The following is a 19407-nucleotide window of genomic DNA, read 5'->3' on the forward strand; positions in this document are numbered from 1 at the left end:
CTCAAGTTACCATAGATATCTTGTATCCTGAACATATTGGTAAGCTAACAATGGCTCTCAATGGTTTAGTAAAGTACAGTTATACAGTTTCACATTTTAAAAAGATTTCTGCTCCTCCAAATTGACATAAGCTGACTGTCATGTACAGCAACTAAAATTTTAATATCCTGAACGCTGTTTCTGCACTTCACCGATGGATTTTAAAAGACGGAGATCTCCGTCCTTGGCACTCAACTCTTCCAAACTGACATAATAAGTTGAATGTTCTGTACAGCAGCTATAAGATTAAAATCTCCTGAACGCTGTTTCTGCTCTCCTCTCTCCCCCTCACAAGTACTGCCCTTCACTTCCTGAGGGCAGTCTGTCCAGTACCTTCAGGCGTATTTCCAGTGAGTTGTGATAAACCTCCTCTAGTACTGAATAACGGCTGTGGCTCTTCTTTAACCTTTGTCTCAGTGTCGTCATCTCTCTGTTCTTCTCCTCCAGCCGTCTGTTAAAGTCTCCCTGCATCTTTGTGTGGGAGATCATGATGTTCCTCTGGATCTCAGGCAGGAGAACCTTCATCAGGTTTCTCTCTGCTTCCACTCTGGCCTCTGCTTCGTAGGTCTCTCTCATCTCCTCCACGTCCTGCCTGTGTCTCTCCTCCCTCTCTCTCCTCTCGTTCTCTCTCTTTTCTCTAAACCTCTCCAGCTTTCTCTCCATCTCCTCTCTTCTCTCAGACTCCCTCCTCAGCTCTCCTTCCAGCTCTCTTCTCTTCTCTTCATCCCTCTCCTCCCTCACTTGTCTCTCCAATTCACTCGTTCGGCGGTCGATCTCCCTGATGTCCCCCTCGTGCTCTTGGATGGATCCCTCCATCTTCCTCAGAGAGTCCTTCAGCTCCATCTCAAAGCTCTCCCTCATCTCCTGCTCCTGCACGTGTCTCCTCTCCTCCAAGTCCCTCCGGATCTTTCTCTCCATCTCTCTGACCTGGGCCTCTACCTCCTGGTGGGTCTGAGTGCTGTAGAAGCTCTGTGTGTTTCCTGCCGCCATGCCCTCGATCTTCTCCAGCAGCTTTGAGACCTGACCGGCATCGCTGCTGTCCGTAACGTTGAGGACGTGGCACCTGTTCCCGCATTTCTCTAGGAGCTGCCGACGTTCCCGACTGCCTGCACGGAGGAACTCCTCAGCACTCCGCTCTCGCACGCCGTCAGCGCCGATAAGGAGGACCATGCTGTGTTCCCAGCAGCTCTCTCCGAACGCCTCCTGCATCTTCTCCATCGCCCCTCTCTCCTCTCCTCCTCCTCCGGAGGCCTCCGCCGGTATGACCAGGAGGAAGGCATGGGGTCCCGGGGCGGACAGACGTACGCACAGCCCCGCATCCTGCCTCGTGTCCTCCAGTGAGCGTCCGGAGAGGTCTGGAGCGTCCACCAGCACCAGGCGTCTGCCGCAGACGCCCCCCTCTCTCCTCCTACTCCTCTGGCTCAGGTCAGAGGAGGAGCTGGCCTCGGCGCCAAACACCTCCCTGCCCAGGATGGTGTTTCCCGCTGCGTTCCTCACAGCTACAGTCCTCCCCAGTAGCACCAGCCTCAGCTCAGACATGGAGGGAGACACTGGTGAGTCCAAAGTGTTGTCTGCTGCCACTGAAACGCAAAACAATGGAAGGAATTATCAACCTGCACCAGACAGTACACAGTATTATGCTACGCCTACTTTGACTATATGATACCACAGATCATTTAGTGTCCCAGACCAGAGGGGGGACTTTGACCATGGAGAGGGCCGCTATATTTCCACACTCGCACCAAAGGGCCCCATTGTATATTACTGTCGTAGCAAAATGACAGGCTCAAGCTCAAAATGTGTCGCAGTGTGATGCGTTTTGTGCATGGAGATCAGCTATTTGAATTGAAATCCAGATTTCTTGTTATTTTTTATTTTTTTTGCAATGTTTCAATTGGAATCCTAAATACAAATACATTGGGCATAAAAACGACTTTTCATACCACTCATTAAGCTACAAATTTAGACTAAATTAATTAAAGCGGGTCATGTTTGCAAATCAATAATATATCAGTATTCTAATATTAACCTGAGGGCCACATTAAGTGAAGGCGGGGGATTTACAAACGGGTTGGTTTATTACAAACGTTTTCAACGTGGCTATGATTCAGGACGCTTTTCTGCTAAATTTTGTTTGTTTTATATGAACGTCGTATAAAAGCATAAGTAGGTGTATGGTGGTCTACACCCATATACACCAACAGAGGAGACCCCATGGTGGTCTACACCCATATACACCAACAGAGGAGACCCCATGGTGGTCTACACCCCTACACACCAACAGAGGAGACCCCATGGTGGTCTACACCCATATACACCAACAGAGGAGACCCCATGGTGGTCTACACCCCTACACACCAACAGAGGAGACCCCATGGTGGTCTACACCCCTACACACCAACAGAGGAGACCCCATGGTGGTCTACACCCATATACACCAACAGAGGAGCCCCCATGGTGGTCTACACCCCTACACACCAACAGAGGAGACCCCATGGTGGTCTACACCCCTACACACCAACAGAGGAGACCCCATGGTGGTCTACACCCCTACACACCAACAGAGGAGACCCCATGGTGGTCTACACCCCTACACACCAACAGAGGAGACCCCATGGTGGTCTACACCCCTACACACCAACAGAGGAGACCCCATGGTGGTCTACACCCCTACACACCAACAGAGGAGACCCCATGGTGGTCTACACCCCTACACACCAACAGAGGAGTTGGCGGAGTTGGCGGTCTACACCCATATACACCAACAGAGGAGCCCCCATGGCGGTCTACACCCATATACACCAACAGAGGAGACCCCATGGTGGTCTACACCCCTACACACCAACAGAGGAGACCCCATGGTGGTCTACACCCCTACACACCAACAGAGGAGACCCCATGGTGGTCTACACCCCTACACACCAACAGAGGAGACCCCATGGTGGTCTACACCCCTACACACCAACAGAGGAGACCCCATGGTGGTCTACACCCCTACAAACCAACAGAGGAGACCCCATGGTGGTCTACACCCCTACACACCAACAGAGGGGGATTCACCAGCAATATGGAAAACAATAGACTCACTGTCTGGAGGAAGCAATTCCAGGCTGTCTCTCTTCTTCACTGGTAGAATGGATACTTCATCTGTGGTCTCTCCTCCCACTGCAAAACCACACAGACAACAATCAAACTGTCCGGTCTACACCCCTATACACCAACAGAGGGTGGGGTCTACCAAGCAATATGGAAAACAATGTGAATTGGCAATGACACAATGGGAAGCGGAAATGCAAACAAATGGTACAAGCAAAAGGTACATCTGGAGACAAATTCCATTGTCGCTTAACTCCGTACATCAAGTGTCACCCAACCTATTCCCCACCGTTATAGTCAGCCTATTGCGTGTGTGCTTATTCAGTGTTGTGTGTTCAACAGTGGCTCTCAGGCACAGGCGGTTGTACTCCAAATGTTTCGTTCTTAGACACTTAAATATGGTTGTGATTAATGGTTATCAGAATCACGTTGAAAACATGTGATTGTACCATTTAATAATGTTCACAGTATGCACATGTTCCCCTTCATGCCGGACTTTTTGAAAAACATCAGACTCACTATCTGGAGGAATCCATTCAATGCTTTCTCTCTTCTTCACTGGTAGAGTGGATAGTTCATCTGTGGTCTCTCCTCCCACTGCAAAACAACACATCAATCAAACTGTCCTGTTGGACTGGAAACTAAGGAGAGAGAGAAAGATTTAGCTACAGTATGTAGCCAATAATGAAATGAAGTTTAAAACCGATAAACATATCCCTTTAACAACTGAGACCTGACAATGCCACTGCTTTACAGAAAGATAGAGACAAGAATCCTACCCTTTCACAGTCAGTTGATGCTTCATAACCATAACATACAAAAAGAGTATGTGGTTTTTAACGTGAAAAACACTTATTCGACCCAGAGGGCGTGGATTTTGACATCAGACTTTGGTATTCTATGATGGTCTAATCTATGAAGAGACACTTTGGGATCGTTCTGACAGCAAATGGCCTACATTGTATGGTAGTGGTCTACACCCCTACACACCAACAGAGGAGACCCCATGGTGGTCTACACCCATACACACCAACAGAGGAGACCCCATGGTGGTCTACACCTCTACTCACCAACAGAGGGGGATTCACCAGCAATATGGAAAACAATAGACTCACTGTCTGGAGGAAGCAATTCCAGGCTGTCTCTCTTCTTCACTGGTAGAATGGATACTTCATCTGTGGTCTCTCCTCCCACTGCAAAACCACACAGACAACAATCAAACTGTCCAGTCTACACCCCTATACACCAACAGAGGGTGGGGTCTACCAAGCAATATGGAAAACAATGTGAATTGGCAATGACACAATGGGAAGCGGAAATGCAAACAAATGGTACAAGCAAAAGGTACATCTGGAGACAAATTCCATTGTCGCTTAACTCCGTACATCAAGTGTCACCCAACCTATTCCCCACCGTTATAGTCAGCCTATTGCGTGTGTGCTTGTTCAGTGTTGTGTGTTCAACACTGGCTCTCAGGCACAGGCGGTTGTACTCCAAATGTTTCGTTCTTAGACACTTAAATATGGTTGTGAACAAATGGTTATCAGAATCACGTTGAAAACATGTGATTGTACCATTTAATAATGTTCACAGTATGCACATGTTCCCCTGCATGCCGGACTTTTTGAAAAACATCAGACTCACTATCTGGAGGAATCCATTCAATGCTTTCTCTCTTCTTCACTGGTAGAGTGGATAGTTCATCTGTGGTCTCTCCTCCCACTGCAAAACAACACAGACATCAATCAAACTGTCCTGTTGGACTGGAAACTAAGGAGAGAGAGAAATATTTAGCTACAGTATGTAGCCAATAATGAAATGAAGTAAAGTTTAAAACCGATAAACATATCCCTTTAACAACTGAGACCTGACAATGCCACTGCCTTACAGAAAGATAGAGACAAGAATCCTACCCTTTAACAGTCAGTTGATGCTTCATAACCATAACATAAAAAAGAGTATGTGGTTTTTAATGTGAAAAACACTTATTTGACCCACTGGGCGTGGTTTTTGACATCATGCTTTGTCCATCTATGAAGAGACACTTTGGGATTGTTCTGACAGCAAATGGCCTACATTGTATGGTAGTGTGTTCATTCACACACCCTCAACAGTCTTAGTTTCAGCTGGATTTCCTAATTCTTCATCAACAGAACAAGTATAACCATACAAAGATGACAGGAGGCCCACTGTCCAAACTCCATGCAACACTCCTGACGAACAAGGATGTCCTTGCTCGTCGCGTCGGGAGTGTGCTTGGAGTTCGCCCAATTCCTTTCATTTTGTGAGCACATATTTGGGCTTTGGACGTATAGCTGCTTTGGGGACTCCTTATATGGTTATGGCTGAGTCATGGTGACACAAATCACTCAGCTCCATATATGGGCACAAAAGCGGGACAGACAGACAGACAGACAGACAGACAGACAGACAGACAGACAGACAGACAGACAGACATGATCTGCTAGGTCTCATATTAAGTGCTCACTGTGTTCGCAATCATAGTAAGTGCTCACTGCGTTCGCAATAACCATATAAGGAGTCCCCAAAGCAGCTATACGTCCAAAACCCAAATATGTACGAGCTGCGTTCGCTTCCCGCGTTTGCGCGTCTTACTGGTACTAATGTAGTAACACATATTTTAAGTTGCGACATACCTGAATGACCAGAATTAATAGAATATCATGATCACAAAATTACAAGCTCAGTGGCCTTAGAGTTAGAGGTTAGAGTATCCTCCCTGGGACTGGGAGGTCGGGGTTCGATCCCCATACGGGTCATACCAAAGACTCTGACTATGTGCCTCCCTGCTTGGCATTCAGCATCAAGGGTTGGATTGAAGTCCCTGCATGCGACATACAGTACTAGCGTCATATCCAGGGGGTGTTCTTGTACAAAAGGCTGCCTCGATCACGCTACAGGAACAGGAGATAGGCTCCTGCCCTATGTGCCTCATGGCTCGACAAGGCTTACTACTAAATGATCACAATTTCACAAGCAGTAACATGGACTCACTGTTTGGAGGATACGACATGCTGTTTCTCCTCCTCAGTGGAAGAGTGTTCTCTCCAGACTCTGCAACACAACATAAACAGTGAGAATGGTGAGAGGGTTAGTGGGCTTTTAAATGCCCTGGAATGTATTGTACTTAACTTTACATGACTTTTGATTACTAACTTCCTGGAGGAATGTTGATGCTCCATCTCCTGATTGGTAGCTTGGGGCCTGCTGTAGAGGTATACTCACTCTCTAGAAGACAAGACATCTATTTATCATTTTACTGATGTTATTATGTCACACATAACGGAAATATTTTTCAGATTACTGACCAGTCTTTTGGTCTGATTCAGTCCTCAGTTTATATACAGATATATAATATTTATGTTTTGACTAACCACTGAAAAACATAATATAGAGAGATGAGGTTTTTTTAATAATCAAATTAAGGAAATGTATTTCAGTTTACTGACCAGTATTTTGGTCTGATTCAGTCCTATGTTTCTCTAATTCCATCTTCAGATCACAGATCTGCTGAGCTGCAATGACAGGATGAAGATATAATTAATATTATATTAAACAGTATTCAGTATTTACTATTTAATAACCACTGGCCAAAATAAACAAGAGAGATGAGATAATCCAATTCTCACCAAGCTGTTTGTTTTCAGAGATGACATCATCCCATTCCCTTTTCCTCATCTTCAGCTCTTCATCTCTCTGATTCAGTTGTTTGTCTTTGTCTGTCAATTCCTGGTCTTTTTCTGACAGTAGATTTTTACAGTCCTCCAGCTGTTCATCTTTTGCTGTCAGTAGTTTATTTCTTTCCTCCAGTTGGTTGTCTTTTTCTGTCAGTAGTTTAATACTGTTCTTCAGTTCTTGATTTTTTTCTGCCAGTAGTTTAATACTGTTCTTCAGTTCTTGATTTTTTTCTGTCAGTAGTTTATTACTGTTCTTCAGTTCTTGATCTTTTTCTGTCAGTAGTTTATGACTGTTCTTCAGTTCTTGATCTTTTTCTGTCAGTAGTTTATTACTGTTCTTCAATTCTTGATATTTTTCTGTCAGTAGTTTATTACTGTTCTTCAGTTCTTGGTCTTTTTCTGTCCATAGTTTATTACTGTTCTTCAGTTCTTGGTCTTTTTCTGTCAGTAGTTTATTACTGTTCTCCAGTTCTTGATCTTTTTCTGTCAGTAGTTTATTACTGTTCTTCAGTTCTTGGTATTTTTCTGTCAGTAGTTTATTACTGTTCTTCAGTTCTTGGTCTTTTTCTGTCAGTAGTTTATTACTGGTCTTCAGTTCTTGGTCTTTTTCTGTCAGTAGTTTATTACTGTTCTTCAGTTCTTGGTCTTTGTCTGTTCGTAGTTTAATACTGTTCTTCAGTTCTTGGTCTTTTTCTGACAGTAGTTTATTACTGGTCTTCAGTTCTTGGTCTTTTTCTGACAGTAGTTTATTACTGGTCTTCAGTTCTTGGTCTTTTTCTGTCAGTAGTTTATTACTGTTCTTCAGTTCTTGGTCTTTGTCTGTCAGTAGTTTAATACTGTTCTTCAGTTCTTGGTCTTTTTCTGACAGTAGTTTATTACTGTTCTTCAGTTCTTGATCTTTTTCTGTCAGTAGTTTATTACTGTTCTTCAGTTCTTGATCTTTTTCTGTCAGTAGTTTATTACTGTTCTTCAGTTCTTGGTCTTTTTCTGTCAGTAGTTTGTTACTGTTCTTCAGTTCTTGGTCTTTTTCTGTCTGTAGTTTATTACTGTTCTTCAGTTCTTGGTATTTTTCTGTCAGTAGTTTGTTACTGTTCTTCAGTTCTTGGTCTTTTCCTGTCAGTAGTTTATTACTGTTCTTCAGTTCTTGATCTTTTTCTGCCAGTAGTTTGTTACTGTTCTTCAGTTCTTGGTCTTTTTCTGTCAGTAGTTTATTACTGGTCTTCAGTTCTTGGTCTTTTTCTGTCAGTAGTTTATTGCTGTTCTTCAGTTCTTGGTCTTTTCCTGTCAGTAGTTTATTACTGTTCTTCAGTTCTTGATCTTTTTCTGTCAGTAGTTTATTACTGTTCTTCAGTTCTTGGTCTTTTCCCGTCACCAGGACCTGCTGATCCAGGGTCATACCCAGGATCACTTTTCTCTGATCCTGGGTCATTTCCAGGATCACTTTTCTCTGATCCTGAGTCCTTTCCAGGATCACTTTTCTCTGATCCAGGGTCATACCCAGGAACACTTCACTCTGATCCAGGGTCATTTCCAGGATCACTTTTCTCTGATCCTGGGTCATTTCCAGGATCACTTTTCTCTGATCCTGGGTCATTTCCAGGATCACTTTTCTCTGATCCAGGGTCATACCCAGGAACACTTCACTCTGATCCAGGGTCATTTCCAGGATCACTTTTCTCTGATCCTGGGTCATTTCCAGTAGTGTTGCTTTTGAAGTACATAAAGAAAATAAGTTTAGACGAATCACAGACAGTTTAACGTATTGTGTGTGTGCGTGTGAGTGCATGTATTACTGTACTTATATGAGGGCCAAACGACGTCTCCACATAGTATAATTTGAGTAAATGATTATTATTATGATTGAGGACCATTCATTCCATTTTCCAGGACTTCACATGTAAAATGTTTTATTTTATGGTTACAAATGATTTGGGGAGTAAGGCATAGAATTATAGGAAAATAATTTATGTAGGTTGGGTTTAAGGTCAGGATTAGACGTTAAGTTTAGGTGTTATGATTTCAATTCAATCGCACGCCGGTGTCGTGCACTGAAAACATCAGATCTACAAGCTCACAACGTGTCTCAGCACGACGCGTTGTGAGAACGACAACACAAATCACTGTCCTGTGTATGTGTGTGTGTGTGTGTGTGTGTGTGTGTGTGTGTGTGCGCGTGTGTGCGTGGGTGTGTCACTAAATGTACAGTATAATAAAGTTTAACATAGTTTCCGTTGAGTCTGTGTGTTATCCTATACTTACCAAACACATGAGCTGATCTCTGTCTTCTATCGATCTGCTCTGCTGTCTCCCTGTTGAGGTACCGTTCAGCTTTATCTACATAAAGAGAGTTTAACTGTGTTTTAATAGCAACTCTTCATCATGTTATACTGACTGGATAATAAACACAAAGAACAGGCATGCATGAATCTGAACACATCAGATAAAAACAGACTTTGTAAACTTACTGTAAATATTATTATGTTATAGTATTATACATTATTATTGTGTAAAAATAAGCTGAATCACTGATTTGTGTGTGCGTGTGTGTGTGTGTGTGTGTGTGTGTGTGTGTGTGTGTGTGTGTGTGTCTGCGCGTGCCCCTGTCTGTCTGTCTGTCTGTCTGTTTAAACATTAAATACTGGTTCATTTTTTGAACCACACCTTCAAAATCTGTTCCAAATCCGTCAACAAGGCCTAAAAATATGTGCGTGATATTTACTTTTTAAAACAACCCGCGAGTTGAGAACCCCTGCTTTCTTGAGACCGGCATCACTATATTGTTACAAATCTGCCATAAAGCAGGTGGTCTTTGGGTGACTAACGTGAGTTGTTGTGACTCTTATGTACATGCTGCGTGTTGTTATCCTGCCAAAGCTTTTCAGTAAACTTCACTATTTTAATTATAATCATTGTGTGGACATTCGAGACATAATTACAAAGATGCCCCCGCCAGCCTACCCCTCTGCAATGAACTAGCCTACTTATTTCCACAGTTTTCTAAAGTGAACTGTAAGGCAACACTGGCAGCAATCAGGTAAATAAACAAACTTGCAGGATTGCAGTGTCCTGTCAATGCCGGTCCTAAATGTGTGCTGTCCTAAATAACTAACTTGTAGGGTTTAGGGCATTGTGTAAAAACGGCAAAATAATAATAAAAGGTTAAATTAAATGCTCGCTGCCTGCTTTCTAGTAACGCATCGAGGTGAAACACAGGCCGACAGGCAGCCCAGTGCATGCAGGCAGAGCGCGCCACGGGATGGTTATATATTTTATAATACATTAGGCTACATAAACGCTTCTGCCGCTTATCGCAAGGCATTTTATTTACATCATGGTTTTACATTCACCATCGCTGATGACGAGCAACACTTTGTAGGCGAGGAGGGAGGCTTGTTCAGGAACTCCATTATATCATATAATTATTATGGCTCTGCCTCAATGTAAAAAAACATACAGTATGCGCTGTGAGCCAACGTGAGCCATGATGTCATACGTTTTGCGGATTCACAGTTTTGCCTGTTTACATGGAGACGGGATAAAACGGCGTTCTCAAAGATTTCCACTCTGGAACGTGGTTTCACTTTGTTGCGTTTTGACCTCCTGAAAACTAAAGGGACACCAGCAAACGGTACCTTATTTTGCCATTTTCTATGAACACCATTCTTGTGTAAAGACCACCTTAGTTTCCTTGTGGCATTAGTTTGTACAGTAAACACCAAAGGCACAGCCAGTAGCATGGATCTCCACCAAGGTAATCAGCATATTGGAAGGGGTCAAAAAGTGTTGTTTATTCACACCATTTACATTCCACGTCATTCTTAATTAAATACGTCTTGTTTTGTATTAACCCATTTAGGCCTGACGTCAAAATTAAAAAAACGTTCGCTCTGAAAGAATATATTCAAAGATTTGTGCCGCATTTTTACGATTTTTCAAAAATAGCAGAAATACAAGCTTGTAGATCTGCTATTTTTCAATAGCTATTAAGTATAACATAATGCGTAATGCGTAAGTTAACACCAAAAGAGGTTCCCGTACAGAATTGATTAAAACTTCATTCTAAGAAATCAGTCAGAGATGACATTTGAACATCTTGACGACTGAGGCCGATTCTAAAAATAATGTCTTCCTCTGAATCCTAAAAGTTTTCTGAAAAACTTTCAGTGTCAGTGCTGCTATGTCAGTGCTGCTCAACCTTTTCATGTCAAGGACCCCAAGCATTATCTGTATTTGGTCGTGGACCCCGATCTGAAAATATGTTGTTCCAGGGACCCCCCAGAAGCAAAGATTTGAGTTAAAAACGTTCGCTCTGAAAGAATATATATATTCAAAGATTTGCACCACATTTTCACGATTTTTCCAAAATAGCAGATCTACAAGCTCGTAGAGTGGCACTCGGTGCTTGTAGATCTGCCATTTCTCAAGCTCATAGCGTGGCACACTTGAGCTTGTAGAAGTATAACATAATGCTTAAAACACCAAAAGGGGTTCCCGTCCTGAATGGGTTAATAATTACATGTGGGATTTGGGTTTATCTATATGCAAATTACACAAACAATCCATTTAAAGAAACATTGGACTTGTTTTAAACACTTGAACGCAGAAATCCACATTCAGGGGTAAACATTAACCAAAAATGACAGATCTACAAGCTCACAAAGCGCTGTGAGGCTGTAGACCTGCTTTTTTTAACAAAGCTATTTGGTGTAGAGGGAAAAAGTGGTCCAAGTACAGAGTTAACTCAGGTCTGTTTCACTAAGTATAGACTAGAGGGTTTCATTGGTTTAGACTCCTTTAATTTTGTATGTATAGTTTATATTTATAGTTTCATTATATACTGTCTGTAGATATTCCACTGTTAAGTTCTTAGTTTACACATGTTTCACGATATACTTTTTATCTATGTGATGTGTTGCCATGGTTTCTGTTCTTGCTTATTGTAAATCCCTCTGGATTAAGAGCGTCTGCTAAATGCCGAAATTGTAAATTGTAAATTGTATTCTGCTATGGAGAAAACCTGATGAGTAAATTAGTAAATCTAGCTGAAAACACATCTAGCTGAAAACACATTGGAGGCCATGACGTAGAATTGATTTGATACTCACCAAAGGCTAGTTCACGTTCACATTCATCATTCATGAAAAGAGAAAACACATGTTTGGAATAGTTAGAAAACTGATCCTTCACAAACAGAAAGATGACTAATAATTTGCAAATTGTTAAGGAACCTGAAATATTGAAAGCAATAATATATTATGGTTTAAAATGAATCAACTATCTTGATTATTATACAAAATAAGACCTTACTTCATCATAATGATTCAGCATTCTAATTACAACATTAAAATTTAATTTGTGAAGTGACTCAGTATCTAGACATAGATTATTTTAAGGTTTAGTGTATTATAATGCACTTATAAGGCGTTACAACACTTTTTGTATAATGATTGTAATTATGCATAACAACTTATAACAAGGTTTATGAAGTATTGTAACGTATAATAATATAATTTATAAGTGCTGGTCATAATGCATTATAAACTCAGTGGAACAGCACATTATAACTCCCAGGTAACGTTTGGTTACTTTGTAACCATTGTTCTCTGAGTGAAGAGACTATCTCTCCACCAACATGTATGGGGAATGACCCCACCTCACTTGTTGTGACATGGATATCTCTTTAAGACACACCAGTTGTACTGGCACGCACGGGTATATAAGGCCCAGGTGTGCGTGATTACACTGGTTTACTTGATCGACACCACTTCTGAGCGACATCGAGGTGGAGAGATAGGGGCTCCATTTTCGTCCCTGCTAAAGCCCTTATCCCTAAACTTCTTTGCCATTTTTTTACTATTTTGCAAAACATTTTTGAATAATTAAAATGGCCAGTCTACAAGCTCACGACGTATCAATGTATTTTTCAAAATAGTAAAAAAGACAAAGAAGTTTAGGGATAAGGGGTTTAGCAGTGACTAAAATGGAGCCCATAGTCTCTTCACTCAGAGAACAAAGGTTACAAAGTAACCGAACGTTCTCTATCGAATCAAGACTATCTCTCCACCAACATATTTCGGGAACTCTGTAAGACACCTCGTGAGGAAGCGACGCAGTCCCAGAACCCCAAAGACAACACCAGTGGGCTCCGACCCAGCACATACTGAATTTTTGGAATTATTTATCATGTATGTTCAATGTAATGTATTTACAACCCCTGGAGCGGCTGGACAGTCAGACGCCATCCGCCGCCAAATGTTCGGGCAGTAGACGCTACCCAGAGCCCGGCCCCGCAAGACACTAAGGCCAGAGACCACAGGGGTGAAGGGCCGCCCCAGCCAGCTCACCAGACTCAAGGCTGGCTTGACTGGTGAAGATGACAATGACACCCACCGCTGAGTAGTATGCGAGACCGACTCCCCGAAGGGAGCGAATGCTGCATGTTCAGCCGGTATAACCGGGTGAATGTAGACGGAGGAGACTATGTGCAGATCTCTGTCAGAGACGCACCTCCTGCCTGTTTGTGTGCTGGATAACCTCTGTGATCCATGCACTCTCACTTGAAGCACTCAAAGAGCTGGTCCGTTACTCCGTGGGCCTTGTGTGGCCCTGACATACGACTCTAATGCTCCAATAGGGCAGAGTGGGGACCGACTCTGTCTCTGTACGTCGACGGTAGCTCAGCCACCTGAATGAGACATGCCCTTTGGAAAACCTTGGGGAGAAATGCCGGTTTGGGGCATAAGACTATACCATCATCCGGCATCGGCCTGCAAAGCTCATTATGGGTTGACAGAGCTCGCGACTCCCCCATTTCTCCTTGCAGATGTGACGCAGACAAGACTGCTGTCTTGAGCATGTCAGGCTCACTGACTAAAGGTCGTATAGAGCCTCCAGGGCTAACCCCAGATGGGCCTGATTGGGTGAGCTCCTCTGAGCCTCCCCTGAAACCCTGTTCTCAGAACCAGAATGATCCTTGTTGTCACATCACAGTTTTACCCGCAAAAATGGGATGGCTTTTGTTTTTGTGGATAGTTCCCATCGCGTTTATGCTGAGGAGCTAAGCACACACACAGTGAGAAGGGTGCTGGCTGCCACACTGATACCACATATGGTAGAACCTGATGAATGCTGACAGCGTCGATCAAGAGGCTGTCCCACAGATCTCAGATTGAAGGCAGCGAGGCCCTGTGTGGAATGTGCATACTGCACATGTTACTATTGAGGCTGGCCTGCCCGCCCACCTATATGCCTGCTGGATTGTTACACAAGCCAATGAGTGAGGTCCAGTCTTGGAGACTATCTGCCTAAGACAGTTAGTTATTTAAGGCCATGAGAAGAACACTGAGGAAGGTCCCCCTGCTTCACCACCCTGCTTAGGAGGGTGGAAAGGGTGAAAATCAATAGACTGACTGGCTCACACTCCGATCAGGCCGTGGGGCAAAATGCAGGGATTGGTGCCAACCACACCTAAGCATTGCCATGTAGGAAGCGGCAGCACCTCTCACTGACAGGGACTTGTGGCTGACACAAAGTCCCTGTCAGTCCCACGGTGCACAAAGTGCACCGTGGCTTCCCTCAGCCCTAAGAGGCGGAGGCACAACTTGAGGGTGGCCCGACTCACTAGAGCAAGGGACAGAGTCCCTGCTTTGCCCTCTAACACATGGCGGGGAACGCTGCGGACTGTGAGAGTTGATGCCTGCAAGGCCTCTTGTCGGCCTACGTTGTTGTGGCACTGCACCTCTGAGCGAGCACACACCATTCAGTTATCCAATTTAGGATGCAGAGGCCCTCCCGCCAAGGACTGCGTCCAATCGGGGGGCTAGACATATGCCGAATGGGACGACACGGGACTCGAAGGTTCTGTCGTCTAAACCAAGCCGGTCAGTGTGTCAGACCCGGGGTCTGAGAATAAACATCCCCCGGTCGAGCATGGCAAGCCAGTCGCCTTGGAGGATGGCCTGTCAGACCTTCAGCCCTTCCTTGCCAGGAGTGCTGTAAGCAGCACACAACCCCCCGAAGACATAGTGGAACCCACCCAGGGGTCCACCTGAATTGTCTTCCAGGACAGCCGCTGTCCCGAGAGACAGCGGGTCTGGTCTGGGGTCTTAACTGTCAGGACTGAGGGACGGGCTTAACCCGCCGAGCAAATTTAGCCATACCCCATCGGTTAGCCTGTAACCGGACCCGTAGGTCCCTGGAGCTGCCAAACCTGACTGGGGTTGCACAGCCTGAGGGGCGACCGAGGCAAGCTGCTCACAGCCTAGCCGGAGCATTCCTGCACATCCTGTGCACATCCACAGCCTTTTTAGGTTGCCGTAGCAAAGAACTGGCCTCTTGGCCAAACATGGCCGACGGCTCAATAGGCAGCGTCATCGGATGAGCTTGGTCCTCCTATCGCAGCTTGGACTGGGGCATCCACAGATGGCGCATCACCAGAGGGCAGCAGTAGCATTGCCCGCTGCTTCTGTTTGGGGAGCCTGAAAGCCAGTCGCTGCAGCTCCTCAATAAGGTCCGGGCCCTTATGGTCACCTAAGCACTGCATATAAGCCGGGGCTGAAGCAGTGACAGAATAGCCCTGTGTTGACTAGCTGCGCCTAGATAGCCATTCTCAGGATGAGAAGGAGCTGCTTACTTTGTGGCGTCGAACCGGTAACCGGATTATACCATGCAAGTTTACACCTATAGGTGTGTGAACGGCCTCACCGTGATACACCGTACAGTGTACTCCGCCCGCCAGCCGCGGGCCCACGGCACCGCTGCATTACCGAAACCGGTTCAACAACGAAACCACAGGGTGAGCTGACCCCCCCAGCGATACGCCGTATAGTGCGCTATGATGACTGCCCAATTTGAAGGGAAATGTTCGACTGACGCAGCGCGTTCTGTCTGTGTCACTAGAAAGAACTACACACCACAGGAGCGTAAACTGGGACGCCACCATCAATACACCTGTATAGTGTGCTATAACTATGGCCATGTTTGACCGACCCAGCGCGTTCTGTTTGTGTCACTCAACCCAGATCCACAACAGAACTACACCACAGGAGCGTAAGCAGGCACGAGCGCCGACAATACACCTGTATAGTGGGGGTATATGTCTTGTTCCCAAACTTAATTTGTTTGTTCTATACCTACAAACGAGCTGTGTGACAGCAATCCAGAGAGGAGCGACCCATGGCAGCTCTCTAACCTGCATCCTGCAGTGGATTAATCCGGCTGCCAAAACTTGTGACTCGTAGTTAGTTCAAAAAGTCTAAAAAATGCAGTTATTGTTGATAACTTGCTTTACACTTCTGTCGAGGAGACTACGTCTTGGACTGCTAAGTGGAGATCAAAACATCTGTGTAATCACGCACACCTGGGCCCACGCGTGCCAGTACAACTGGTGTGTCTTAAAGAGATATCCACGTCACAAGTGAGGTGGGGTCATTCCCCATACATACTGTATGAAATATGTTGGGTGGAGAGATAGTCTCGATACGATAGAGAACACTTTACTTAAAGGTCGGCTCTACAAGATAGAGCCCCAAATGTGTGAAGTGATTAAATGTCAGTTTACAACTTGAACCCCAGCATCCCTATTCTGAATGGAACGTATAAATAATGTGTATTTGGGAAGCTCATCATGACCTTAATAACTTGTGGGATTTGACAGAAAATATAATATTTTGATTAATATGCAAATTATACCATATTTTTGATAAAATGTTATAGACATTATAGCTCAAGCAATGTAAAATGTAATGGTCATTCACTGTGATGTCGTATAAGATCCATTCAGTTTGTCTTCTATGATTGTGAGAACGTGATATTAATCTGAAAACACATCAGGAGGACATGAAGTAGAATATGTTTGATACTCACGGTCTAGTAGATCATCACATTCATGATACATGAAAAGAAAAACAAAACACACATTTGTTTAGAAAAATGCTATTTTAAACAGACGTGATTTTACAAAATGTAAAATACCATGAAACATAACATTAGATAAATCACTCTGCTATGTCAATAGTAATAATCTGTCAGTAATATCAATCATCTTGAATAATTCCCTGTTATCTTAAATTACACTATAATCTGGTATGGTATGGTATGCAGTAAGATCTGCTACTGTTTCTGCTCTTCTTTAGATAGTGTTTATCTGTAACATTTACAAACAGCTAAACTCTTAGACACTTAGACACAACATGTAGGTCAAAATGTCTTCTAAATCCTAAAAGTTTTCCGAAAATGTTTCTATGTCAGTGGTGTTCAACCAGGACCCCAGAATTATCTGTATTCGTCCGCAGACCCCCATCAGAATATATGTAATTGTAAGAATATATTATTCAAAGATTTGCGCCACATTTTCACGGTTTTTCAAAAATATCAGATCAACACGCATTTTGGGTTAAGAACATTAACCCAAAATGACAGATCTACAAGCTCACAAAGCACTGTGAGTTTGTAGACCTGCTATGTTTGAGGGCCCTCCTATTTACAAGTTTAATGTTTGTTTGTAGTTCAATGTTTGTTTTAAAAACGCCATTGACAATGAAGGGAAAATGTATGTCATATTGTCCCTCATTATGTCATATTGTCTCTTTTATTGTTAATGACATTTAATGTTTTTGTTGACACCGTTGGTTTCGAGGACCCCCTTGAAAACGAGTTGCTGCAACTCAAGGGAGTATCCTCTAGTGAAATTAAAAAATTAAAAAAATTACCAAATCAACATACTTTACTATATTAGCGCCCCTCACTTTTTTAACGAAGAGATTTGGTTTAGAGCGAAAAAGTGGTTCAAAAAAGTTCAGAATTCAAAATGTACTTGAGTAAAAGTACAAAAGTATTTGTGCCAAATTCCCAAAAGTAGATTATTATTGCTCAAACATTGTAAAATCTACTGGCCATTCACTGTGAAGACGTGTAAGATCCATTCAGTCTGTCTTCTTTAGAAAACTGCTATTTTAAACAGATTATTTAACGAAATGTAAAATAACATGAAACATAACATTAGATAAATCACTCTGCTATGTCAATTATCTTTATTCAGACCGCAGCCATCTTGCCAGCAAAGTGATCCTAGGTGACACTTCCCATAGACAGCCCATTCATCAAAACAGAAAAGTCCCCTCTAATTATATTAAACAACGTCAAAATCACCAACATTGCAGCTGTAGGGAAAGCTTGAATTATACTTTTTCAATCTGTAAAGTGTTTGTTTCAAAAAAATCCACCGTAGACATTTTATGAGCTACTTCCTTGCAGGTGATTTTTGTGCTGGAGTTTGGAAGTGCTCGTTGACTAACACTCAACGGCCCATGCGTACCACCTGTTTTGAATGTGCACATAATGCAGGAGGCAGCAGGAGGTTGCTTTACAGATAACGAGCGCTTCCATACTCTGATACTTAGAAAATAATAATCTGCAAGGAATTTCTTAATGCATTGCATTTTTTAATTGCATTTTTATAGCGCTTTTCCAAGTGCTCAAAGCACTTTACAATGGTTCATTCATTCATACATTGGGAGGTGAAGCGGCGAACAGTCGACGCCAGCGTCCTCACTTCCCAAATTCACACACCAATGGTGGCAAGCTCACACCGACCGACGCGTTGGAGGCAATGTAGGGTTCAGTGTCTTGCCCAAGGACACTTCGACATGTAGACAGGAGGAGCCGGGATTCGAAAGAGGACAATTCAAGCTTTCCCTACAGCTGCAATGTTGGTGATTTTGACGTTGTTTAATATAATTAGAGAGGACTTTTCTGTTTGGATGAATGGGCTGTCTAATGGAAGTGTCACCTAGGTATCACCTTGCTGGCAGGATGGCTGCGGTCTGAATATGGAGAGTAGTAATAATCTGTCAGTAATATAAATCATCTTGACTATAAATTAAATTAAATTACACTATATAATCTTGTACAGTATATGGTATGCAGTAAGATCTGCCTCTGTTTCTGCTCATCTTTAGATAGTGTTTATCTGTAACATTTACAAACAGCTAAACTCTTCAACACTTAGACTTAAACATGTAGAACAAAATGTCTTCTAAATCCTAAAGGTTTTGTGAAAATCCTATCTTTCTATGTCAGTGGTGCTCAACTTTTTGACCCCAGAATTATGTGTATTTATCTGAATATATGTTTTTCCAGGGATCCCAAAGAAGCAAAGATTTGAGTAGATGTCATATTGTCCCTCATTACGTCATATTGTCTCTTTTATTGTTGATGGCATTTAATGTTTGTGTTTGCACCGTTGTTTCTAGTTCGTCCCTGCTGACCGCCAGAGGCGGTGCTTTAAGCACTGAATACATCCCAGAGTATTTTATACCAACAATGTGAGTTTTGACCCTGTGATGACCCGGAGTAGTCTATACCTTCCGGCAGTCTACAGGGGTTCAGTCTATTTTTTCTCGCGCGTCGTGGTGAGAACTAAATTTGCACCAAGCTGCGATGTATTGCTATGCAATGCAATATGCAGCCTACGGTGCCTGTACCTAGTCGCCGGTAGTTCTGGAAGAAAAGCATTCCGGTACCTGCTCTCCTACTCCTGCTGAAATCATCAGCTTGTTTTGTTGTTCATCTTATA

The 19407-nt window shown here is 43.3% G+C and overlaps 1 protein-coding gene across 1 annotated transcript; it reads right to left on the reverse strand.

Annotated features, from left to right (window-relative positions):
- Positions 1-327: 327 nt before the first annotated feature.
- On the reverse strand, positions 328-1989 carry LOC308334513 (GTPase IMAP family member 4-like; the record flags this gene model as incomplete). The annotated part of the gene is made up of 2 exons (XM_080791311.1): positions 328-1619; positions 1983-1989. 2 exons carry the CDS (start codon positions 1987-1989, stop codon positions 328-330), a joined length of 1299 nt encoding a protein of 432 aa, XP_080647437.1.
- Positions 1990-19407: the final 17418 nt, after the last annotated feature.

This window comes from Protomyctophum bolini (assembly GCF_963924005.1).
Source record: "Protomyctophum bolini genome assembly, chromosome: 19".
Classification (NCBI taxonomy): Eukaryota; Metazoa; Chordata; class Actinopteri; order Myctophiformes; family Myctophidae; genus Protomyctophum; species Protomyctophum bolini.